This window comes from Pristiophorus japonicus, chromosome 14, assembly GCF_044704955.1.
Source record: "Pristiophorus japonicus isolate sPriJap1 chromosome 14, sPriJap1.hap1, whole genome shotgun sequence".
NCBI lineage: Eukaryota > Metazoa > Chordata > Chondrichthyes > Pristiophoridae > Pristiophorus > Pristiophorus japonicus.
Genome location: NC_091990.1, coordinates 163,958,439 through 163,985,236, shown reverse-complemented (window position 1 = coordinate 163,985,236; position 26,798 = coordinate 163,958,439). Strand labels below are relative to the sequence as shown.

Sequence of the window (26,798 nt, the reverse complement as noted above, 5' to 3'; positions counted from 1 at the left end):
GGGCAATTAGGGATGGGCAATAAATGCCAGCCTTGCCAGTGACGCCCACATCACGTGAACAAATAAAAAATAATACCAACATCTTCAGATAGCAACATCGTCAACTCAAGAAAACCATTCAAAGATATCTTGAGCAAATGCAAATTATGTTTCCTGATGGAAAGTTAAGTGAGTCATTGGACAGTGCTTAATTAGCAACCGGAGGCAGCATTTCATTAAACTGTGGAAACCTAGTCATAGGTGTGAACTGTGGTCCAGTAAAACACTCATACCTCTGAGTCAGAAAGTTGTGGGTTCAACTCTCACTCCAGAAACCTTCAGTGCTGCACTGCGGAGGTGCTGTCCATCGGGTGAGACATCAAACCAAGACTGCCCACTCAGGTGGATGTAAAAGGTTCCAAAACAATATTTAGAAAAAGAGCAGGGGTTTGTCCTCGGTATCCTGGCCGATATTTATCCCTCAATCAACATCACGAATACAGAATATTTAGTCATTATCACATTGCTGTTTGTGGGACCTTGCTGTGTGCAAATTACGACATAACAACACTGACTACAATTCAAAAGTATTTAATTGGCTGTAGAGCACTTTGGGACATCCGGAGGTCATGAAAGGCAGTATATAAATGAAAATCTTTCTCTATCTCAGGAGTCACGATATCACACTCCCTCTATCCCAGCAGTCACTATATCATAGAAAAAAAGTAGGAATCGCAGGATAGCTCAGATGAATATGTGGCTTGAGCAGTGGTGCAGAAGGGAGGGATTCAAATTCCTGGGACATTAGAACCGGTTCTGGGGGAGGTGGGACCATTACAAACCGGACGGTGTGCACCTGGGCAGGACCGGAACCAATGTCATAAGAACATAAGAATTAGGAACAGGAGTAGGCCATCTAGCCCCTCGAGCCTGCTCCGCCATTCAACAAGATCATGGCTGATCTGGCCGTGGACTCAGCTCCACTTACCCGCCCGCTCCCCATACCCCTTAATTCCCTTATTGGTTAAAAATTTATCTATCTGTGATTTGAATACATTCAATGAGCTAGCCTCAACTGCTTCCCTGGGCAGAGAATTCGACAGATTCACAACCCTCTGGGAGAAGAAATTCCTTCTCAGCTCGGTTTTAAATTGGCTCCCCCGTATTTTGAGGCTGTGCCCCCTAGTTCTAGTCTCCCCGACCAGTGGAAACAACCTCTCTGCCTCTATCTTGTCTATCCCTTTCATTATTTTAAATGTTTCTATAAGATCACCCCTCATCCTTCTGAACTCCAACGAGTAAAGACCCAGTCTACTCAATCTATCATCATAAGGTAACCCCCTCATCTCTGGAATCAGCCTAGTGAATCGTCTCTGTACCTCCTCCAAAGCTAGTATATCCTTCCTTAAGTAAGGTGACCAAAACTGCACGCAGTACTCCAGGTGCGGCCTCACCAATACCCTGTACAGTTGCAGCAGGACCTCCCTGCTTTTGTACTCCATCCCTCTTGCAATGAAGGCCAACATTCCATTCACCTTCCTGATTACCTGCTGCACCTGCAAACTAAATTTTGGGATTCATGCACAAGGACCCCCAGGTCCCTCTGCACCGCAGCATGTTGTAATTTCTCCCCATTCAAATAATATTCTCTTTTACTGTTTTTCTTTGCCAAGGTGGATGACCTCACATTTTCCTACATTGTATTCCATCTGCCAAACCTTAGCCCATTCGCTTAACCTATCTAAATCTCTTTGCAGCCTCTCTATGTCCTCTACACAACCCGCTTCCCCACTAATCTTTGTGTCATCTGCAAATTTTGTTACACTACACTCTGTCCCCTCTTCCAGGTCATCTATGTATATTGTAAACAGTTGTGGTCCCAGCACCGATCCCTGTGGCACACCACTAACCACCGATTTCCAACCTGAAAAGGACCCATTTATCCCAACTCTCTGCTTTCTGTTAGCCAGCCAATTCTCTATCCATGCTAATACATTTCCTCTGACTCCGCATGCCTTTATCTTCTGCAGTAACCTTTTGTGTGGCACCTTATCGAATGCCTTTTGGAAATATAAATACACCACATCCATCGGTACACCTCTATCCACCATGCTCATTATATCTTCAAAGAATTCCAGTAAATTAGTTAAACATGATTTCCCCTTCATGAATCCATGTTGCGTCTGCTTGATTGCACTATTCCTATCTAGATGTCCCGCTATTTCTTCCTTAATGATAGCTTCAAGCATTTTCCCCACTACAGATGTTAAACTAACCGGCCTATAGTTACCTGCCTTTTGTCTGCCCCCTTTTTTAAACAGAGGCGTTACATTGGTTGCTTTCCAATCTGCTGGTACCTCCCCAGAGTCCAGAGAATTTTCGTAGATTATAACCAATGCATCTGCTATAACTTCCGCCATCTCTTTTAATACCCTGGGATGCATTTCATCAGGACCAGGGGACTTGTCTACCTTGAGTCCCATTAGCCTGTCCAGCACTACCCCACTAGTGATAGTGATTGTCTCAAGGTCCTCCCTTCCCACATTCCCGTGACCAGCAATTTTTGGCATGGTTTTTGTGTCTTCCACTGTGAAGACCGAAGCAAAATAATTGTTTAAGGTCTCAGCCATTTCCACATTTCCCATTACTAAATCCCCCTTCTCATCTTCTAAGGGACCAACATTTACTTTAGTCACTCTTTTCCTTTTTATATATCGGTAAAAGCTTTTACTATCTGTTTGTATGTTTTGCGCAAGTTTACTTTCGTAATCTATCTTTCCTTTCTTTATTGCTTTCTTAGTCATACTTTGCTGTCGTTTAAAATTTTCCCAATCTTCTAGTTTCCCACTAACCTTGGCCACCTTATACGCATTGGTTTTTAATTTGATACTCTCCTTTATTTCCTTGGTTATCCACGGCTGGTTATCCCTTCTCTTACCGTACTTCTTTTTCACTGGAATATATTTTTGTTGCGCACTATGAAAGAGCTCCTTAAAAGTCCTCCACTGTTCCTCAATTGTGCCATCGTTTAGTCTATGTTCCCAGTCTACTTTAGCTAACTCTGCCCTCATCCCACTGTAGTCCCCTTTGTTTAAGCATAGTATGCTTGTTTGAGACACTACTTCCTCACCCTCAATCTGTATTACAAATTCAACCATACTGTGATCACTCATTCCGAGAGGATCGTTTACTTGGAGATCGTTTATTATTCCTGTCTCATTACACAGGACCAGATCTAAGATAGCTTGCTCCCTTGTAGGTTCTGTAACATACTGTTCTAAGAAACAATCCCGTATGCATTCTATGAATTCCTCTTGATCTCAATTCACCGCGTCATGGAGGGAGGGAGCGAGAAATTTTAAGCTTTGATTTGACCAATCGATATGTAGGTTAAAATCCCCCATGATTACTGCCATTCCTTTTTCACATACCTCTATTATTCCCTTGATTATTGTCCGCCCCACCGTGAAGTTATTATTTGGGGGCCTATAAACTACGCCCACCAGTGACTTTTTCCCTTATTATCTCTAATCTCCACCCACAATGATTCAACATTTTGTTCATTAGAGCCAATATCGTCTCTCACAACTGCCCTGATATCATCCTTTATTAACAGAGCTACCCCACCTCCTTTCCCTTCTTGTCTATCCTTCCGAATTGTCAGATACCCCTGTATGTTTAATTCCCAGTCTTGGCCACCCTGCAACCACGTTTCTGTAATGGCCACCAAATCATACCCATTTGTAATGATTTGTGCCGTCAACTCATTTACTTTATTTCGAATGCTGCGTGCGTTTAGGTAGAGTGTTTTAATACTAGCTTTTAAACCAGGATTTTTAGTTTTGATCTCTCCTGCAGCCCCTTTATATTCATACATATTGTCCCTTCCTATCACCTTGTGGTTTACACTTACCCCAGTGCTACTCTGCTCTGTTGCCTCCTGCCTTTTGCATTCTTTCTTGGGGTCCTGTTCATCTGCGCTCTCACCCACTCTAACTAGCTCAGAGCCCTCTCCTGGGTTCCGAATACTCCTCGCATTGAGGCACCGAGCTTTCAGGCGTGCCTTTTTATTACACTTTGACCCTTTAGAATTTTGCTGTACATTGGCACTTTTTGTTTTTTGCCATGGGTTTCTCTGCCCTCCACTCTTACTCATCTCCTTTCTGTCCTTTGCTTCTGTCTCCATTTTGTTTCCCTCTGTCTCCCTAGGGGGAGTGTTTGCTAGTGCTGTTTGGGAGGAGTTAAACTAATATGGCAGGGGGATGTGAACCTATGCAGGGAGACAGAGGGGAATAAAATGGAGACAGAAGCAAAAGATAGAAAGGAGCATAATAAAAGTGGAGGGCAGAGAAACCCAAGGCAAAAAACAAAAAGGACCACTTTACAGCAGAATTCTAAAGGGTCAAAGTGTGTTAAAAAGACAAGCCTGAGGCTCTGTGCCTCAATGCGACGAGTATTCGGAATAAGGTGGACAAATTAACTGCACAGATAGCAGTTAACGGGTATGATGTAATTGGCATCACGGAGACATGGCTCCAGGGTGACCAAGGCTGGGAACTCAACATCCAGGGGTATTCAGCATTTAGGAAGGATAGAAAGAAAGGAAAAGGAGGCGGGGTGGCGTTGCTGGTTAAAGAGGAAATTAATGCAATTGTAAGGAAGTACATTAGCTTGGATGATGTGGAATCTGTATGGGTGGAGCTACGGAATACCAAAGGGCAGAAAACGCTAGTGGGAGTTGTGTACAGGCCACCAAATAGTAGTAGTGAGGTTGGGGACAGCATCAAACAAGAAATGAGGGATGTGTGCAATAAAGGTACAGCCGTAATCATGGGCGACTTTAATCTACATATTGATTGGGCTAACCTAACTGGTAGCAATGCGGTGGAGGAGGATTTCCTGGAGTGTATTAGGGATGGTTTTCTCGACCAATATGTCGACGAACCAACCAGAGAGCTGGCCATCCTGGGTGATGTGCAATGAGAAGGGGCTAATTAGCAATCTTGTTGTGCGAGGCCCGTTGGGGAAGAGTGACCATAATATGGTAGAATTTTTTATTAAGATGGAGAGTGACACAGTTAATTCAGAAACTCGGGTCCTGAACTTAAGGAAAGGTAACTTTGATGGTATGGGGCGCAAATTGGCTAGATTAGACTGATAAATTATGTTTAAAGGGTTGACGGTGGATAGGGCAATGGCAAACCTTTAAAGATCACATGGATGAACTTCAACATTTGTACATCCTTGTCTGGAGTAAAAATAAAACGGGGAAGGTGGCTCAACCGTGGCTAACAAGGGAAATTAAAGATAGTGTTAAATCGAAGGAAGAGGCATACAAATTAGCCAGAAAAAGTAGCAAGCCGGAGGACTGGGAGAAATTTAGAATACAGCAGATGAGGACAAAGAGTTTAATTAAGAGGGGGAAAATAGAGTACGAGAGGAAGCTTGCCGGAAACATAAAAAATGACTGCAAAAGCTTCTATAGATATGTGAAGAGAAAAAGATCAGTGAAGACATACGTTGGTCCCTTGCAGTTAGATTCAGGTGAATTTATAATGGGGAACAAAGAAATGGCGGACCAGTTAAACAAATACTTTGGTTCTGTCTTCACAAAGGAAGACACAAATAACCTCCCGATGTACTAGGGGTCCGAAGGTCTAGTGAGAAGTAGGAACTGAAGGATATCCTTATTAGGCGGGAAATTGTGTTAGGGAAATTGACGGGATTGAAGGTCGATAAATCCCCAGGGCCTGTTAGTCTACATCCCACAATACTTAAGGAAGTGGCCCGAGAAATAGTGGATGCATTGGTAATAATTTTCCAACAGTCTATCGACTCTGGATCAGTTCCTATGGACTGGAGGGTAGCTAATGTAACACCACTTTTTAAAAAAGGAGGGAGCGAGAAAATGGGTAATTATAGACCAGTTAGCCTGACATCAGTAGTGGGGAAAATGTTGAAATCAATCATTAAGGATGAAATAGCAGCACATTTGGAAAGCAGTGATAGGATTGGTCCAAGTCAGCATGGATTTATGAAGGGGAAATCATGCTTGACAAATCTTCTGGAATTTTTTGAGGATGTAATCAGTAGAGTGGACAGGGGAGAACCAGTGGATGTGGTGTATTTGGACTTTCAAAAGGCTTTTGACAAGGTCCCACACAAGAGATTGTTGTGCAAAATCAAAGCACATGGTATTGGGGGTAATATACTGATGTGGATAGAGAACTGGTTGGCAGACAGGAAGCAGAGAGTCGGGATTAACGGGTCCTTTTCAGAATGGCAGGCAGTGACTAGTGGAGTGCCGCAGGGCTCATTGCTGGGACCCCAGCTGTTTACAGTATATATTAATTATTTAGATGATGGAATTGAGGGTATTATCTCCAAGTTTGCAGATGACACTAAACTCAGTGGTGGTGTGAGCTGTGAGGAGCATGATAAGAGGCTGCAGGGTGCCTTGAACAGGTTACGTGAGTGGGCAAATGCATGGCAGATGCAGTATAATGTGGATAAATGTGAGGTTATCCACTTTGGTGGCAAAAACAGGAAGACAGAACATTATCTGAATGGTGACAGATTAGGAAAAGGGGAGGTGCAACAAGACCTGGGTGTCATGGTACATCAGTCATTGAAGGTTGGCATGCAGGTACAGCAGGCAGTGAAGAAGGCAAATGGCATGTTGGCCTTCATAGCTAGAGGATTTGAGTATAGGAGCAGAGAGGTCTTACTGCAGTTGTACAGGGCCTTGGTGAGGCCTCACCTGGAATATTGTGTTCAGTTTTGGTCTCCTAATCTGAAGAAGTACGTTCTTGCTATTGAGGGAGTACAGCAAAGGTTCACCAGATTGATTCCCGGGATGGCAGGACTGACATATGAGGAGAGACTGGATCAACTGGGCTTGTATCCACTGGAATTTAGAAGAATGAGAGGGGATCTCATTGAAACATATAAAATTCTGACGGGACTGGACAGGTTAGATGTGGGAAGAATGTTCCCGATGTTGGGGAAGTCCAGAACCAGGGGTCACAGTCTAAGAATAATGGGTAAGCCATTTAGGACTGAGATGAGGAGAAACTTCTTCACTCAGAGTGGTTAACCTGTGGAATTCCCTACCGCAGAGAGTTGTTGAGGCCAGTTCATTGGATATATTCAAAAGGGAGTTAGATATGGCCCTTACGGCTAAAGGGATCAAGGGGTATGGAGAGAAAGTAGGAAAGGGGTACTGAGGGAATGATCAGCCATGATCTTATTGAATGGTGGTGCAGGCTCGAAGGGCCGAATGGCCTGCTCCTGCACCTATTTTCTGTGTTTCTATCCCAGGAGTCACTATATCACACTCCCTCTATCCCAGGAGTCACGATATCACACTCCCTGTATCCGAGGTGTGTCTGTATCCCACCATGTCGATCGCAGGAGTCTCCTCAGCGTGGTCTCTATCCCGATGTATGTATCTCTAAAACATCCTGTTTCCTTTATCTGCAGGTGCTGTTCTGTTTTGCGGTCCTGTTCTGTGGAGTGGTACAGCTGGTATATTGGAGGCCGACCTATGAGCAGCTGGTGAGTCACATTCCAATATAACCTGTAACTGAGTGGAGAGGTGACAGATTTTAAACAACGTACACGTTGTAGTTAGTTACAGGGAGCCCTGGTGCCTCTTTCAAGTGGGCAGGTCATTATCTCCATCAATGCAAAATGAACCTTCACTTGGGTATAGTCACCAGTACGTCAGCAGTTGCGTTGGGATGCGATGTGGGAGAAGGAAAACTGCTTCGTTAGTCCGAGGGAAAGTGTTGCTCTGTGCTTGAGACAATAGAGGAAAAGTTTCACCCTGGGGGGAATTTTAACCCCCAACAACGGGTGGATTCGGGTCGGGTTGAAAGTAAAAATGTAAAAAGTCCTGAACCCAACCCTCCTCGATCCCTCCCACGCGGTTTTAATGGGGAGGGGCCACCAACCTACCAGGAGCCGTTCCTTCATTTAACTATTTGAATATGCCCCCCCCCTCCTGATGACCTCCATGCCCACACTCTACTCACGCTCCTCCCCCCCTCCCATTTCCTCCATTGACCCCCGCGATCTTCTTCCCTCCTCCCCCGATCTCTCCGGCCTCTCCGCAATATCCTCCCCATGACCCCCGATCTCACCCTCCCTCCTTTCCGCTCCTCAGCTGCAGCCTGAAACCACAGGCCTTATCATCATCATCATCATCATAGGCAGTCCCTCGGAGTCAAGGAAGACTTGCTTTCACTCTTAAAATGAGTTCTCAGGTGTCTGTACAGTCCACTGCAGACTGACAGTTTCTGTCACAGGTGGGACAGACGGTGGTTGAGGGAAGGGGAGGGTGGGACTGGTTTGCCGCACGCTCCTTCCGCTGCCTGCGCTTGGTTTCTGCATGCTCTCGGCGACGAGACTCGAGGTGCTCAGCGCCCTCCCGGATGCTCTTCCTCCACTTAGGGCGGTCTTTGACCAGGGACTCCCAGGTGTCGGTGGGGATGTTGCACTTTATCAGGGAGGCTTTGAGGGTGTCCTTCTAACGTTTCCTCTGCCCACCTGGGGCTCGCTTGCCGTATCGAAGCTCCGCAGAAAGCGCTTGCTTTGGGAGTCTCGTGTCGGGCATGCGGACGATGTGGCCCGCCCAGCAGAGCTGATCGAGTGTGGTCAGTGCTTCGATGCTGGGGATGTTGGTCTGAGCGAGAACACTGACGTTGGTGCGTCTATCCTGCCAATCGATTTGTAGGATCTTGCGGAGGCAGCGTTGGCGGTATTTCTCCAGTGCTTTGAGATGTCTGTTGTACACAGTCCATGTCTCTGAACCATATAGGAGGGCGGGTATCACTACTGCTCTGTAGACCATGAGCTTGGTGCCGGGTTTGAGGTCCTGGTCTTCGAACACTCTCTTCCTCAAGCGACCGAAGGCTGCACTGACACACTGAAGGCGGTGTTGGACCTCGTCGTCGATGTCTGCCCTTGCTGACAGTAGGCTCCCGAGGTATGGAAAGTGGTCCACGTTGTCCAAGGCCTCGTCGTGGATTTTGATAACCAGGGGGCAGTGCTGTGTGGCGGGGGCAGGTTGGTGGAGGACCTTAATCTTAAGGATGTTTAGTGTAAGGCCCATGCCTCAGTGAAGGTGATGATGATGGCTTGGAGTTCGGCCTCCGAGTGTGTGCAGATGCAGGCGTCGTCTGTGTACTGTAGTGAGATGACAGAGGATGGGACGACCTTGGATTCGGCCTGGAGGCAGCGGAGGTTGAACAGATTTCCGTTTGTTCTGTAATTTAGCTCCGCTCCAGCGGAAAGCTTACTTAGAGTGAGATGGAGCATTGCAGCAAGGAAGATCGAGAAGAGCGTTGGTGCGATGACACAACCTTGCTTGACCCTGGTCCATACGTGTATTGGGTCTGTGGTGGATCCATTGGTCAGGATCACGGCTTGCATGCCGTTGTGGAGTAGGCGGAGGATGGTGACAAACTTTTGAGTGCAGCCGAATCAGAGGAGTGTGCTCCATAGTCCCTCATGGTTGACAGTGTCAAAGGCCTTTGTGAGGTCGAAGCAGGCTATGTACAGGGTTGATGCTGTTCCCAGCATTTCTCTTGTATCTGCCACGCGGTGAAGATCATGTCCATTGTGCCCTTAGTGGGCGGAATCCACATTGCGACTCTGGGAGGAGCTCTTCAGCCACAGGGAGAAGTGATTGAGGAGGATTTTTGCGATGACTTCCCCTGTGGCAGACAGCAGGGAGATTCCTCTGTAGTCACCGCAGTCGGACTTGTCACCTTTCTTGAAGATGGTCGCTCAGCGTTTCTGAGATCTCCTGACATGATCTCCTCCTTTCAGATAAGGGAGATGAGGTCAAGGATCCTCGAGATCTCAGAGACACTGTAAACGTGATCCTCTTCAAGACACATGCGGCAGCCAGCCTCTCAATCTGACCCGCTGCGGCTGGGAAACGGATTCCAACAATGGTAATCAGGTACTGCTGTTACCTTCACCAGGACCTGAGAGATTCCCGTTCTTCTGGTTTTCCTAACCTAGCGGAAAGGGTAAGGAGGAAGGTGGAAAAAGCTTTAATCTAGTAAGACGGGAGGGATCTACAAGAAACAAAATTGGAGAGGAGAGCAGAGGACAGACATAACTAAGAGAGGACATAACTGGCCAGGCAATAAATAGTTCTAGAACAGGAATGTAAAAAGATGGCTAAAAATAGAGTGAGAGGAACTTCTATTAAAAATGAGCTTAACTGTTTATACGGCAATGCACACACTGTTCTTAATAAGACAGGGGAACCGGAGGCAATGATATGTTGCGAGGGACCAGATATAGTAGGGATTACTGAGGCATGGCAACAGAAAAATCAAGACTGGGAATTAAACATTGCAGGGGATAACATATTTAGAAAAGATAGAGATGGAAAAAAGGGAGGTGGAGTAACTGTACTTATTAGGGATAACATAATGTCAGTAGAAAAATGCGATGCAGCCATTAGTAAGACAGAATTAGAATCCATGCGGATAGCGATAAAAGGTAATAAAGGATCAATCACATTAATGGGGGTAGTCCACAGACCACCTAATAATGGAAATGAAGTACAGGAAGAAATGTGCAAACAAATTAGGGAAATGAGTAAAAAAGATAGAATAGTAATCATGGGGGATTTCAACTACCCCAAAATTAATGGGCCAGAAAAGGTAGGTAAAAGGGATAAGGGAATGGAGTTCCTGTAATGTGTACAGGACTCCTTTCTAACCCAATATGCTAGAAGTCCAATAAGGGAGGATTCACTACTGGATCTAATAATGGGGAATGAACCAGAGCAGATAAGAAATTAAAAGTAGGGGAACATCTAGGCAATAGAGACCATAATATAATACTGTTTACAATAATAATTGAGAAGGACATAAGGATGACAAAGACCAAGGTAATAAATTGAAAAAAATCCAATTTTGAGGGGCTGAGAATAGAACTTGGGAAAATAAAATGGACAACAATATTGGCAAACATTGATGTAGAACATCAATGGGAAATATTTAAAATGGAAAAATATATTCCGCTAAAAAACAAGAACAAACTAAACACTAATGTGACACCATCAATGAATAAAGACATATGGGAAAAATTGAGGGTAAGAAAGAGGCATACACTAAATACACGGAGAGTAGGGCAGAGCATGACATAGGAGAATATGAAGCGATTAGGAGAGAAGTCAAAAGAAGAATTAGGAAGGCAGAGAGGAGCTATGAAGTTAAATTATCAAGGAACATAAAACAAAATAGTAATGGGCCAGTGTCCTCAGCTTAAACAAAGGTATGAAGGCAGAGTTGGCTAAAGTAGACTGAGAAAATAGATTAAAGTGTGGGATGGTTGATGAGCAGTGGCAGACATTTAAGGAGATATTTCATAACACTCAACAAAGATATATTCCAATGAGAAGGAAAGACTTAAACAGAAGGGATAACCATCCATGGCTAACTAAAGAAATAAGGGATGGTATCAAATTGAAAACAAGGGCATACAAAGTGGCCAAGACTTGTGGGAGGCCAGAGGATTGGGAAACTTTTAAAAGCCAGCAAAGAACGACTAAAAAAATAATAAAAAGAGGGAAGATAGATTATGAAAGCAAACTAGCACAAAATATAAAAACAGATTGTTTCTACGGGTACATAAAAAGGAAAGGAGTGGCTTAAGTAAATGTTGGTCCCCTAGAGGGTGAGACTGGGGAACTAATCATGGGGAACAGGGAAATGGCAGAGACTTTGAACAAATATTTTGTATCGGTCTTCACGAAGAAGGCACTAAAAACATCCCAATAGGGGATAATCAAGGGGCTATAGGGAGGGAGGAACTTAATACAATCACTATCACTAATGAAGTAGTACTCGGTAAAATAATGGGACTAAAGGTGGACAAGTCCCCTGGACCTGATGGCTCGCATCCTAGGGTCTTAAAAGAAGTGGCTGCAGAGATAGTGGATGCATTGGTTGTAATCTACCAAAATTCCCTGGATTCTGGATAGGTCCCAGCAGATTGGAAAACTGCAAATGTAACGCCCCTATTTAAAAAAGGAGGCAGACAGAAAGCAGGAAACTATGGACCAGTTAGTCGAACATCTGTTGTTGGGAAAATGCTGGAGCCCATTATTAAGGAAGCAGTAGCAGGACATTTAGAAAAGCATAATTCAATCAAGCAGAGTCAACATGGATTTATGAAAGTGAAATCATGTTTGACAAATTTGCTGGAGTTCTTTGCGGATGTAAAGCTCCTTGAGGATGTGGATAAGGGGGAACCAGTGGATGTGGTGTATTTGGATTTCCAGAAGACATTTGATAAGGTGCCACATAAGGTGCAAGATAAAAGTTCACGGGGTTGGGGGTAATATATTAGCATGGATAGAGGATTGGTTAATTAACAGAGAGTCGGGAAAAATGGGTCATTTTCCAATTGACAAACAGTAGCTAGTGGGATGCCGCAGGGATCAGTGCTGGGTCCTCAACTATTTACAATCTATATTAATGATTTGGATGAAGGGACCGAGTGTAATGTAGCCAAGTTTGCTGATGATACAAAGATGAGTAGGAAAGCAAATTGTGAGGAGGACACAAGAAATCTGCAAAGGGATCTAGTCAGGCTAAGTGAGTGGGCAAAAATTTGGCAGATGGAGTATAATGTGGGAAAATGTGAGGTTATCCAGTTTGGCAGAAATAATAGAAAAGCAAATTATAATTTAAATTGAGAAAAATTGCAAAGTGCTGCAGTAGAGAGTGACCTGGGAGTCCTTGTGCATGAAACTCAAAAAGGTAGTATTGTGTTCCTAACACAGATGAGGCTGCACACATGGAGGTTAAAGTAACAGTGACCTCAGTCTTTAATAAGACACTCCAGAGTGAGGAACAGGCCTTAGGGGCCGGCTTATATACAGTGCTCCCAAGGGATGCTGGGATCCCTTGGGACTTCAGGGGATGAGCTCCCTGGTGGCGGAACATGGGAGTGCATGCTTTACAGATACACATCGCTCCGCCCCTCCGCCCCCGCTGCAAAGTCAGAGTGAAAACTATTTACAAGGTGAGGCAGTCGGGAGCCTTTCTTTCCCTGGTGGACCGCCTCGGTACAAATGTCTGTTCTGGTGTGTTGGCTGTGCCCTCACTGGGCTGGCGTGTTGTTGACCCTGCAGGGCTGCTGGGTGAGCCTGGCCTTGCTGGACTGTTGGGCGTGATGGGTTCGATTTCCTGGTCCGGCGTGGTGTCGTTGAACCTTTGGGTGTGTGTTTTGGGCTCGAAAAAGGTGGTGTTTGCTGTGGGTTGTTCAGGGCAGTCTATGAACCGTAGCCGCGTTTGGTCCAGGTGCTTTCTGCAAATTTGTCCATTGTCTAGTTTGACTACAAACACCCTATTCCCTTCTTTAGCTATCACCGTGCCCACGATCCACTTGGGACCATGTCCATAGTTTAGCGCATACACAGGGTCATTCAGATCAATTTCCCGTGACACAGTGGCGTGACCATCGTTTATATTTTGTTGCTGCTGCCTGCTCTCTACCTGATCATGCAGGTTGGGGTGAACCAGCGAGAGTCTGGTTTTAAGTGTCCTTTTCATGAGTAGCTCAGCTGGGGGTACCCCTGTGAGCGAGTGGGGTCTCCTGCGGTAGCTGAGCAGTACTCGGGACAGGCGGGTTTGGGTGAGCCTTCTGTGACTCGTTTAAGGCTCTGTTTGATCGTTTGTATTGCCCGCTCTGCCTGCCCATTGGAGGCTGGTTTAAACAGGGCCGAGGCGACATGTTTGATCCCATTGCGGGTCATGAATTCTTTAAATTCTGCACTGATGAAACATGGCCAGTTGTTACTGACCAGTATGTCAGGCAGGCCGTGGGTGGCAAACATGGCCCTCAGACTTTCAATGGTGGTGATGGCGGTGCTTCCCGACATTATTTCACATTCAATCCATTTTGAAAAAGCATTCACCACCACCAGGAACATTTTACCGAGAAACGGGCCCACATAGTCAACATGGATCCTCGACCATGGTCTGGAGGGCCAGGACCACAAACTTAGTGGTGCCTCGCTGGGTGCGTTGCTCAGCTGAGCACACACGCTGCATTGCTGTACACAGGACTCTGAGTCAAAATCGATACCGAGCCACCACACGTGGGATCTGGCTATCGCTTTCATCATTACTATACCCGGGTGTGTGCTGTGGAGATCCGAGATAAATGTCTCCCTGCCCTTTTTTGGTAGCATTACGTGGTTACCCCACAACAGGCAGTCTGCCTGAATGGACAGCTCTTCCTTTCGACGTGGAACGGCTTAGAAACATAGAAACATAGAAAATAGGTGCAGGAGTAGGCCATTCTAGCCTGCACCGCCATTCAATGAGTTCATGGCTGAACATGCAACTTCAGTACCCCATTCCTGCTTTCTCACCATACCCCTTGATTCCCCTAGTAGTAAGGACTTCATCTAACTCCTTTTTGAATATATTTAGTGAATTGGCCTCAACAACTTTCTGTGGTAGAGAATTCCACAGGTTCACCACTCTCTGGGTGAAGAAATTCCTCCTCATCTCGGTCCTAAATGGCTTCCCCCTTATCCTTAGACTGTGTCCACTGGTTCTGGACTTCCCCAACATTGGGAACATTCTTCCTGCATCTAACCTGTCTAACCCCGTCAGAATTTTAAACGTTTCTATGAGGTCCCCTCTCATTCTTCTGAACTCCAGTGAATACCAGCCCAGTTGATCCAGTCTTTCTTGATAGGTCAGTCCCGCCATCCCGGGAATCAGTCTGGTGAACCTTCGCTGCACTCCCTCAATAGCAAGAATGTCCTTCCTCAGGTTAGGAGACCAAAACTGTACACAATACTCCAGGTGTGGCCTCACCAAGGCCCTGTACAATTGTAGCAACACCTCCCTGCCCTTGTACTCAAATCCCCTCGCTATGAAGGCCAACATGCCATTTGCTTTCTTAACCGCCTGCTGTACCTGCATGCCAACCTTCAATGACTGATGTACCATGACACCCAGGTCTCTTTGCACCTGCCCTTTTCCTAATCTGTTACCATTCAGATAATAGTCTGTCTCTCTGTTTTTACCACCAAAGTGGATAACCTCACATTTATCCACATTATACTTCATCTGCCATGCATTTGCCCACTCACCTAACCTATCCAAGTCGCTCTGCAGCCTCATAGAATCCTCCTTGCAGCTCACACTGCCACCCAACTTAGTGTCATCCGCAAATTTGGAGATACTACATTTAATCCCCTCGTCTAAATCATTAATGTACAATGTAAACAGCTGGGGCCCCAGCACAGAACCTTGCGGTACCCCACTAGTCACTGCCTGCCATTCTGAAAAGTCCCCATTTACTCCTACTCTTTGCTTCCTGTCTGACAACCAGTTCTCAATCCATGTCAGCACACTACCCCCAATCCCATGTGCTTTAACTTTGCACATTAATCTCTTGTGTGGGACCTTGTCGAAAGCCTTCTGAAAGTCCAAATATACCACATCAACTGGTTGTCCCTTGTCCACTCTACTGGAAACATCCTCAAAAAATTCCAGAAGATTTGTCAAGCATGATTTCCCTTTCACAAATCCATGCTGACTTGGACCTATCATATTACCTCTTTCCAAATGCACTGCTATGACATCCTTAATAATTGATTCCATCATTTTACCCACTACCGATGTCAGGCTGACCGGTCTGTAATTCCCTGTTTTCTCTCTCCCTCCTTTTTTAAAAAGTGGGGTTACATTGGCTACCCTCCACTCCATAGGAACTGATCCAGAGTCAATGGAATGTTGGAAAATGACTGTCAATGCATCCACTATTTCCAAGGCCACCTCCTTAAGTACTCTGGGATGCAGTCCATCAGGCCCTGGGGATTTATCGGCCTTCAATCCCATCAATTTCCCCAACACAATTTCCCGACTAATAAGGATTTCCCTCAGTTCCTCCTCCTTACTAGACCCTCCGACCCCTTTTATATCCGGAAGGTTGTTTGTGTCCTCCTCAGTGAATACCGAACCAAAGTACTTGTTCAATTGGTCCGCCATTTCTTTGTTCCCCGTTATGACTTCCCCTGATTTTGACTGCAGAGGACTACGTTTGTCTTTACTAACCTTTTTCTCTTTACATATCTATAGAAACTTTTGCAATCCGTCTTAATGTTCCCTGCAAGCTTCTTCTCGTACTCCATTTTCCCTGCCCTAATCAAACCCTTTGTCCTCCTCTGCTGAGTTCTAAATTTCTCCCAGTCCCCGGGTTCTCTGCTATTTCTGGCCAATTTTTATGCCACTTCCTTGGCTTTAATGCTATCCCTGATTTCCCTTGATAGCCACGGTTGAGCCACCTTCCCTTTTTTATTTTTACGACAGACAGGAATGTACAATTGTTGTAGTTCATCCATGCGGTCTCTAAATGTCTGCCATTGCCCATCCACAGTCAACCCCTTCAGTATCATTCGCCAATCTATCCTAGCCAATTCACGCCTCATACCTTCAAAGTTACCCTTCTTTAAGTTCTGGACCATGGTCTCTGAATTAACTGTTTCATTCTCCATCCTAATGCAGAATTCCACCATATTATGGTCACTCTTCCCCAAGGGGTCTCGCACAACGAGATTGCTAATTAATCCTCTCTCATTACACAACACCCAGTCTAAGATGGCCTCCCCCCTAGTTGGTTCCTCGACATATTGGTCTAAAAAACCATCCCTTATGCACTCCAGGAAATCCTCCTCTACCGTATTGCTTCCAGTTTGGTTAACCCAATCTATGTGCATATTAAAGTCACCCATTATAACTGCCGCACCTTTATTGCACGCACCCCTAATTTCATGTTTGATGCCCTCCCCAACATCACTACTACTGTTTGGAGGTCTGTACACAACTCCCACTAACGTTTTTTGTCCTTTGGTATTCTGCAGCTCTACCCATATAGATTCCACATCATCCAAGCTAATATCCTTCCGAACTATTGCCTTAATTTGCTCCTTAACCAGCAATGCTACCCCACCTCCTTTTCCTTTTATTCTATCTTTCCTGAATGTTGAATACCCCTGGATGTTGAGTTCCCAGCCCTGATCATCCTGGAGCCACGTCTCCGTAATCCCAATCACATCATATTTGTTAACATCTATTTGCACAGTTAATTCATGCACTTTATTGCGGATACTCCTTGCATTAAGACACAAAGCCTTCAGGCTTGTTCTTTTAACACCCTTTGTCCTTTTAGAATTTTGCTGTACAGTGGCCCTTTTTGTTCTTTGCCTTGGGTTTCTCTGCCCTCCACTTTTCCTCATCTCCTTTCTGTCTTTTGCTTTTGCCTCCTTTTTGTTTCCCTCTGTCTCCCTGCATTGGTTCCCATCCCCCTGCCATATCAGTTTAAATCCTCCCCAACAGCACTAGCAAACACTCCCCCTAGGACATTGGTTCCGGTCCTGTCCAGGTGCAGACCGTCCGGTTTGTACTGGTCCCACCTCCCCCAGAACCGGTTCCAATGCCCCAGGAATTTGAATCCCTCCCTGTTGCACCACTGCTCAAGCCACGTATTCATCTGCACTATCCTGCGATTCCTACTCTGACTATCACGTGGCACTGGTAGCAATCCCGAGATTACTGCTTTTGAGGTCCTACTTTTTAATTTAGCTCCTAGCTCCTTAAATTCGTTTCGTAGGACCTCATCCCTTTTTTTACCTATGTCGTTGGTACCAATGTGCACCACGACAACTGGCTGTTCTCCCTCCCTTTTTAGAATGTCCTGCACCCGCTCCGAGACATCCTTGACCCTTGCACCAGGGAGGCAACATACCATCCTGGAGTCTCGGTTGCGGCCGCAGAAACGCCTATCTATTCCCCTCACCATTGAATCCCCAATCACTATTGCTCTCCCACTCTTTTTCCTGCCCTCCTGTGCAGCAGAGCCAGCCATGGTGCCATGAACTTGGCTGCTGTTGCCCTCCCCTGATGAGTCATCCCCCTCAACAGTACCCAAAGCAGTGTATCTGTTTTGCAGGGGGTTGACCACAGGGGACTCCTGCACTACCTTCCTTGCACTGCTCTTCCTGTTGGTCTTCCATTCCCTATCTGGCTGTGGACCCTTTCCCTGCGGTACGACCAACTCGCTACACATGATACTCACGTCATTCTCAGCATCGTGGATGCTCCAGAGTGAATCCACCCTCAGCTCCAACTCCGCAACGCGGTCTGTCAGGAGCTGGAGGCGGATACACTTCCCGCACACGTAATCGTCAGGGACACCGGAAGTGTCCCTGAGTTCCCACATGGTACAGGAGGAGCATAACACCCGACCGAGCTCTCCTGCCATGACTTAACCCTATATACACTTAAATTGGCAACAACAATGTTAAAAGTTACTCACTGATATAGAAGAGAAAAAAGAAAAACTACTCACCAATCACCAGCCAATCACTTACCCTCTTGGCTGTGACGTCACCTTTTGATTTCTTTCTACTTCTTTTTTGCCTTCTCCCTGTAGCTGCACAAGTCACGCCCTCTCCACGCACCTCCTCGACGCTGCTCCCGACTGCCGCCGACGCTAGCCGCGGACTCCCTGCTGTGCCTTTTATAGGCCGCTCCACGCACCTCCTCGACGCTGCTCCCGACTGCCGCCGACGCTGGGCCCCGGACTCCCTGCTGTGCCTTTTATAGGCCTCACCACGCACCTCCTCGACACTGCTCCCGACTGCCGCCGACTGGCTCTTGCATTTCAACGGGGATGCTGGCCCAGCTCCCATGCAGTACACAGTTTTTTACTAGGGACAGCAGAGGATCTTGGCTGGTCCAAGTCCTAATCTGGCGCGCCGTGACAGGTGATTTATCATTTTCAAACGTTTCCATGACAATCAACAAGTTTGCAGGCTGCGCCATTTCCACCCCCATGGTGGGCAATGGTAGCCGACTGAGAGCATCCGCACAGTTCTCGGTGCCTGGCCTGTGGCGGATGGTATAGTTATACGCTGATAGCGCGAGTGCCCGCCTTTGTATCCGGGCTGAGGCATTAGTATTTATCCCCTTATTTTCAGCGAACAGAGATATGAGGAGCTTGTGATTGGTTTCCAGCTCAAATTTGAGGCCAAACAGGTACTGATGCATTTTCGTTACCCCGAACACACAAGCTAATGCCTCTTTCTCAATTATGCTGTAGGTCCTTTTGGCCTTAGACAAGCTCCTGGAAGCATAGGCGACAGGTGGCAACTTCCCCGCAACGTTAGCTTGTTGTAATACACACCCGACTCTGTTCGACGACGCATCACATGCTAGCACAAGTCTTTTACATGGGTTATACAATACAAGCAGCTTGTTGGAGCATAAAATGTTTCTGGCTTTCTCAAAAGCAATTACTTGTTTTTTTCCCCATACCCAGTTCTCACCTTTGCTCAATAACACATGTAGGGGCTCTAAAAGGCTGCTTCACCCCGGTTGGAAGTTACCAAACCAGTTGAGGGGTCCCAGGAACGACTGCAGCTCCGTGACGTTCTGTGGCTTGGCGCGTTCCTGATAGCCTGTGTCTTGTTATCTGTGGGCCGAATGCCGTCCGCCGTGAACTTTCTCCCCAAAAACTCAATTTCTGTTACCATGAAGACGCATTTCGGCCTCTTCAGCCGCAACCCTACGCGAGTTTTTGGGGAGAAAGATCACGGCGGACGGCATTCGGCCCACAGATACCAAGACACAGGCTATCAGGAACGCGCCAAGCCACAGAACGTCACGGAGCTGCAGTCATTCCTGGAGGACCTCCTCCAGGTTTTGTAGGTGCTCGACGGTGTCCCGACCCATGACCAATATGTCGTCCTGAAAGACCACCATGTGTGGTACCAACTTGAGTAGGCTCTCCATGTTTCTCTGAAAGATCGCTGCAGCCAACCAAATTACAAACGGACATCTGTTGTAGATGAACAGTCCCTTATGCGTGTTGATGCAGGTCCTTTGAAGACTCCTCCAGCTCCTGCGTCATGTAGGCTGAAGTCAGGTCGAGCTTGGTGAACATCTTGCCTCCGGCCAGCGTCACAAATAGGTCGTCTGCCTTAGGTAGCGGGTATTGGTCCTGTAGTGAGAAATGATTAATAGTTACTTTATAATCGCCGCAAATCCTGACGGTGCCATCACTTTTGAGTACTGGAACAATTGGGCTGGCCCACTCGCTGAATTCCACTGGAGAGGTGATGCCCTCGCGTTGATGCCTGTCCAGCTCGATTTCCACTCGCTTCCTCATCATGTGAGGTACCGCTCGCGCCTTGTGGTGAATGGGTCTTGCCTCTGGACCAAGTCGATCCACACCTTCACCCCGGAAAAGTTTCCAATGCCTGGCTCAAAAAGGGAAAGAAATTTGTTAAGAACTTGGGTACATGAGGCCTCATCGACATTTGATAGTGCTCGGATGTCATCCCAGTTCCAGCGGATTTTGCCCAGCCAGCTCCTTCCAAGCAGTGTGGGGCCATCGCCCGGGACAATCCAGAGTGGCAGTTCATGTACCGTGTCCTCGTAGGTGACCTTGACCATGGCGCTGCCCAGGACAGTGATAAGCTCTTTGGTGTACGTTCTCAGTTTCGTGTGGACAGGGCACAGGGCTGGTCTGAATGCCTTGTTGCACCACAGTCTCTCAAACATCTTTTTACTCATGATGGATTGGCTAGTGCCAGTGTTCAGTTCCATGGCTACGGGTAAGCCATTCAATTTTACGTTTAGCATTATAGGTGGACATTTCGTCGAAAATGTGTGCACCCCGTGTACTTCAGCATCTGCCTCCTCTCTGAGGCTCGAAATTGCTTTGATCCACCATGGACCGATCTTCCTCTGCCACGTGGTGGTTAGCAGGTTTTGCAGAGCTTGCAGCTCGTTTGCAAGCTCGTTGGAGATGTCCCATTGTTCTACAGCTCTTGCAAACATACCCTTTGAAGCGGCATGAATAGGCTGAATGGAAGCCTCCACAACGCCAACAAGGTGTGAATTGCCTTGCATTCATCCTTTGTTGGGGACTCTGAGTCATCTGGGTCACCTGAGGCCTGCTGGCAGCTGCAGACTCATGGGTTCTGCCCTGTACATTTCTGCTCGTAAACACGGCTCTAGTTAATTTATGAACATTGCTAGCACTTGTGTGCTGAGAGATTTGTTTGGTGATATCACTGGTGGACATCAATGCCTGTGCTATCGCAATGGCCTTACTGAGGGTCGGTGTCTTTACAATCAAAAGTTTTTGTAGAATGGTCTCGTGGCCAATACCCAGTACAAAAAAGTCTCTGAGCATTTGCTCCAGGTAGCCATCAAACTCACATTGTCCTGCAAGTCACCTTAGCTCAGCGACGTAGCTCGCCTCTTCCTGACCTTCAGATCGCTGGCACGTGTCGAACCGATACCTCGCCATCAGCACGCTCTCCCTCGGGTTAAAATGCTCCCGAACCAGTGTACACAGCTCCTCATACGACTTATCAGTGGGTTTCACCGGAGCCAGAAGATTCTTCATGAGACTGTAGGTCGGTGCCCCGCAGGCTGTGAGGAGGACCGCTCTCCTTTTTGCAGCGCTTCCTTCTCCATCCAGCTCGTTGGTTACAAAGTACTGGTCTAGCCGTTCGATATAGGCTTCCCAGTCCTCACCCTCCGAGAACTTCTCCAGGATGTCCACAGTTTGCTGCATCTTTGCGTTGGATTCGTATTATCATCGCCAGTTATTGTGTTCCTAACAAAGATGAGGCTGCACACAAGGAGGTTAAAGTAACAGTGACCTTAGTCTTTAATAAGACACTCCAGAGTGAGGAACAGGCCTTAAGGGCCAGCTTATATACAGTGCTCCCAAGGGATGCTGGGATCCCTTGGGACTTCAGGGAATGAGCTCCCTGGTGGCGGAACATGGGAGTGCATGCTTTACAGATACACAACAGTTAGTATGCAAATAGAGCAAATATTCAGGAAGGCAAATGGAATGTTGGCATTTATTGCATGGGGGATAGAGTATAAAAGCAGAGAAGTCCTGCTACAACTGTACACCTGGAGTATTGCGCACAGTTTTGATCTCCGTAGTTAAGGAAGGATATACTTGCATTGGAGGCTGTTCAGAGAAGGTTCACTCGGTTGATTCCGGAGATGAGGGAATTGACTTATGAAGAAAGGATGAGTAGGTTGGGCTTTGGAGTTCAGAAGATGAGATGTGATCTTATTGAAACATGTAAGATAATGAGGGGGCTCAACAAGGTGGATGCAGAGCGGATATTTCCACTCATAGGGGAAACTAAAACTAGAGGACATAGTCTCAGAATAAGGGGCTGCCTATTTAAAATTGAAATGAGGAGGAATTTCTTCTCTCAGAAGGTTGTAAATCTATGGAATTCGCTGCCCATGGAGCTGTGGAGGCTAGGTCATTGAATATATTTAAGGCGGAGATAGACAGATTTTTGAGCGATAAGGGAATAAAGAGTTATGGGGAGTGGGCGGGGAAGTGGAGCTGAGTCGATGATCAGATCAGCCATGATCGTATTAAATGGCGGAGCAGGCTCGAGGGGCCAAATGGCCGACTCCTGCTCCTATTTCTTATGTTCTTATGTAACTGTGGTCGGAGGCTTCCCGTAGGCAAATGCCTCTGAACCGCAAGAAAAATAGGAGCCTACCTGGTGGTCCCGGAGGTTTGTAGACTCGCGGTTCTGGGCCTCTACGCGTACGCATGTGTAAAGGCCCATGCATCCCACAGGGACGCACGCGGTTCACTAGTGTCCCTGGGATCACGTGAGCCAGGCCAACCAATTAGAAATGGAGATCTACATTATGCTTACGGGAATTGCATTTACGTATCAAATCCCTATAAGTTTAATAGGAATCACCTAGAAAGCACAAATTTCACACAACTTACATAAAAATAAATCATTACATGTTCAAAAATAATTAAAATACAATTAAATTAAACATTTAAAACAAAAATTTATTTTTTTGAAAAATAAATGTAAATGTTTTAAAGGGGCTTAACAATAACCTATAACTAATTTTAAAGCTTTTTTATGTTTAAATAATTTTTTTTAATTATTCTAATATTTATTTAAACACTAACACTGGTAAAATGAGGCCCTATGCTTGCTTTTATCAGGCACAAGAATTTCACGGGCATTCGCTGTGCAGCAGTTAGGCAAATAGTCCAATTCTCCCCCCGCGAAGGTCCATTTCCTTGTTGTCTGTCAGGCTGAAACTTGACAGATTGCAAGTTCCGGGTTTTTGCGCCTGCGTAGAGCATGCGGAAACCCGGAACATGCAGGGCACTTTCAGCCTGGTAAGACGTACGCGGTAATAGGCCCCGGGAAATCCCGGCCAATATATTCTACAAGCACATAAATAAAAAAAGGAAAGTTGGGTTGGGAATAGGGCCACCAAAGGATGGACAGGTAGCAATGGTGAAATGGCAGAAATATTAAATCATTACTTTGCTTCAGTATTGGTGCAGTGCCAGAGGACTGGTGGATAGTGAGCGTAATACCTATATTTAAGAAGGGGGATAGAACATGTCCAGGGAATTATAGACCAGTCAGCTTCACATCGGTGGTAGGAAAAATAATGGAATCCTTACTAAAGGAGAAAATAGAAAAACATCGAGGGTTCAAGTTTCGGCCTGAGTTGCTCCTATTTTTTTTTGAGTAACTAGTTTAGAATGGTGTATCTTAGAAATTGCAATTCTCGGCATTTAGTTTGCTCCAATTCTAGTGAGTTAGAATAGTTTCGTTTTAGAACAGATTTTTTTTCAAAAGGGGGCGTTACCAGCCACTTATGCCTGTTTTGCAAGTTTAGGCAGCGAAAACTTACTCCAAACGAACTTAGAATGGACTAAGTGTATATTTTTGTACGCTCAGAAAAATCTTGCCTACACTTATAAATCAGGCGTAAGGAATGAGAGATTGCAGGGGGAGGGAAGTTTACAAACATTAAACACTTCACTTTTACAAATAAAGAGCCATCATCAATAATAAATGATAAATCAATAAATCAACCAATAAATCAATCCAAAAAAAATACAAAAATAAAAAATTAAAAATTTTTTTTAAAAATAATAAAAAATCAATCAATAAATAAAAAATTAAGTTTCTACTCACCTACTGCAGCACCGTGAGCCCTCCAACAGCGTGCTGGGATGCCCCACCCCCGTCTCTCTCTCTCTGTCTCTGTCAGTGTCTCTCTGTGTTTCTGACAGCGAGTGGTGGGGGGAGAGAGGGGGGTAGGGGGAGGGGGGAGGGGGGAAGAGGAGGTGAGAGGAGGGGAAGGGCTGAACGGGAAGGGGGGCTGAACGGGAGGGAGGGAGGAAGAGGAGGGGAGAGGAGGGGGAAGGGTTGAACGAGGGGTGCTGAATGGGAGGGAGGGGGGATGCTGAATGGGAGGGAGGGAGGGGGGCTGAACGGGAGGGAGGGAGGGAGGATGAATGGGAGGGGGGGAGGGAGGATGAATGGGAGGGAGGGAGGGAGGATGAATGGGAGGGGGGGGAGGCCGAACAGAGGCTGAACTGCAGAGCGCGGGCTGTGAGGAGCTACTGCACATGCGCGCACACTTTAGTGCGCATGTGCAGAGGTACCGGCACTATTTTCAGCGCCAGGATCTGGCTCTGCCCCCGACCCCTTGTGCTGCGCCACGCTGAGCACGAAGACGTCCTGAGGAACTCGCAGAATCACAAGGTAAGTTTTCGGCGACATTTTTCTTCCAGAAAGTAAGCGCACCTTATGGCGGTGCGCCGTTTTTACAGAGGGCGGAAACTTGGGCCCCGAAATCAAAAATATAATAATGATAGGCAGCATGGATTTCAAAAGTGAAAGTCTTGCTTTACCAACCTCATTGAATTCTATGAAGAGGTAACAGAGAGACTAGACAAGGGTAATACAGTAGATGTAATTTATGTAGGTTTCCAAAAGGCCTTCAATAAGGTGCCACATAATAGACTGATGAACAAGGTCAGAGAATGCAGAGTCTGGAACAAGTAGCTGAATGGATCGCTAGCTGGCTTCAAGACAGAAAGCAGAGAGTGGGGATAAAGGTCAGCTATTCACAGGGGCAGAAGGAGAGTGGGTCCCATGATTATCAATGCTGGGACCATTGTTATTCAAAATCAATATTAACGATTTAGACATTGGAATCAAGAACACAATTTCTAAATTTGTGCATGACATCAAATTGCAGGCAGGGAATAATCAATGCTAATAAAGACTGCAACAAACTACAAGAAGACATTAATACACTTGCTATATAAAGGCCTATAATTGGCAAATGAATACAAGGTATTACATTTTTGTAAGAAAAATAAGGAGGTCACATATTACTTGGAAAATAAGATTCTAAATGGGATATAGGAGTAAAGGAGTATAGGAATACAAGTACAACCATCACTAAAAGTAGCAACAGAGGTTAATAAGGCCATAAAAAAGCAAACCAAGCCTTTTGGTTTATTTCGAGAGAGATTGAATTGAAAAGTAGAGAACTTTTGCTAAACTTGTATTGAACCTTGGTTAGTCTACATTTGGAGAATTGTGTACAGTTCTGGTCACCCTATAAAAGGATATCAGTATGTAACGTGAGCTATATCTGACCTACGAGTGTCTATTATTGACCCTGAAAACATCCTTAACCTCGATAAGCACAAAAATAGCAAAAATTATCCTTTCAATAATTGATAAAGACAAATCAATTAATCTTATTCCCACCTGCCATCCTTGTGTATCAACCAATGAGGCCATTTGACGACGATCTTATTTCCAAAGTTCTCGATCCCATGCTGCCTCTGACAGGATGCCCATTTGCTCTCCTTTCCTTTGCTTTCTATAACAGCAGGCCCTGACAGCTCTGGTGGTCAGTGCAGCAGCTGGCAATCTGCTGGATGGCCTTCTCCTGATGTGTTCTGCCTCTATAGTTCTCTATATGGTATGAGTTTTGATAGCGTCAAATCTAGATTAAGAAGGTCAATTATAACTTGTTTTGCCTTGCATTAACAGGGCAGTAATGGCCTCAAAATGGGGTCAGTAGCCTTACAGTCCCATTAATTCTGACGCTGCGGCAGGCCATTTTGAAAGTGGCCTGCCCCTGGGCCCCAATTGCCATTCATGTTTAGAACTGGTCAGACTCTGCGCCGTGCACACTGAATGAGTGCCATGGACACTGAAGCCCAAGAGGTCTAGTTAGGTTTGCCAACTCTGGCTGGAGGCATTCCTGGAGGTATGATCACATGACATTCTGGCCATATGATGCCTGACCATGTGATGCTCACTGATGCTCAGTTTGGGTTCCGCCAAGACCACTCGGCTCCAGGCTTCATTACAGCCTTGGTCCAAACATGGACAAAACAGCTGAATTCCAGAGGTGAGGTGAGAGTGACTGCCCTTGACATCAAGGCAGCATTTGACCGAGTGTGGCATCAAGGAGCTCTAGTAAAACTGAAGTCAATGGGAATCAGGGGGAAAACTCTCCACTGGCTGGAGTCATACCCAGCACAAAGGAAGATGGTTGTGGTGGTTGGAGGTCAATCACAGCCCCAGGACATCGCTCAGGAGTTCCTCAGGGCAGTGCCCTAGGCCCAACCATCTTCAGCTGCTTCATCAATGACCTTTCCTCCATCATAAGATCAGAAGTGGGGATGTTTGCTGATGACTGCACAGTGTTCAGTTCCATTCGCAACTCCTCAGATAATGGAGCAGTCCATGCCCGCATGCAGCAAGACCTGGACAACATTCAGGCTTGGGCTGATAAGTGGCAAGTAACGTTCGTGCCACACAAGTGCCAGGCAATGACCATCTCCAAATCTCCAACAGGCAAGAGTCTAATCATCATCCCTTGATATTCAATGGCATTACCATCACCGAA

General features: G+C 46.1%; 1 protein-coding gene across 1 annotated transcript in view; it reads left to right on the top strand.

Moving 5' to 3' along the window:
- The window catches only part of LOC139280190 (tetraspanin-32-like), a 141,516-nt gene that overhangs the window by 60,960 nt on the left and 53,758 nt on the right, over positions 1-26,798 (top strand). Inside the window, exon 4 of the mRNA XM_070899771.1 lies at positions 7,462-7,536. Within this exon, the coding sequence (XP_070755872.1) occupies positions 7,462-7,536 (75 nt within the window). The remainder of the gene's footprint in view (positions 1-7,461; positions 7,537-26,798) is intronic.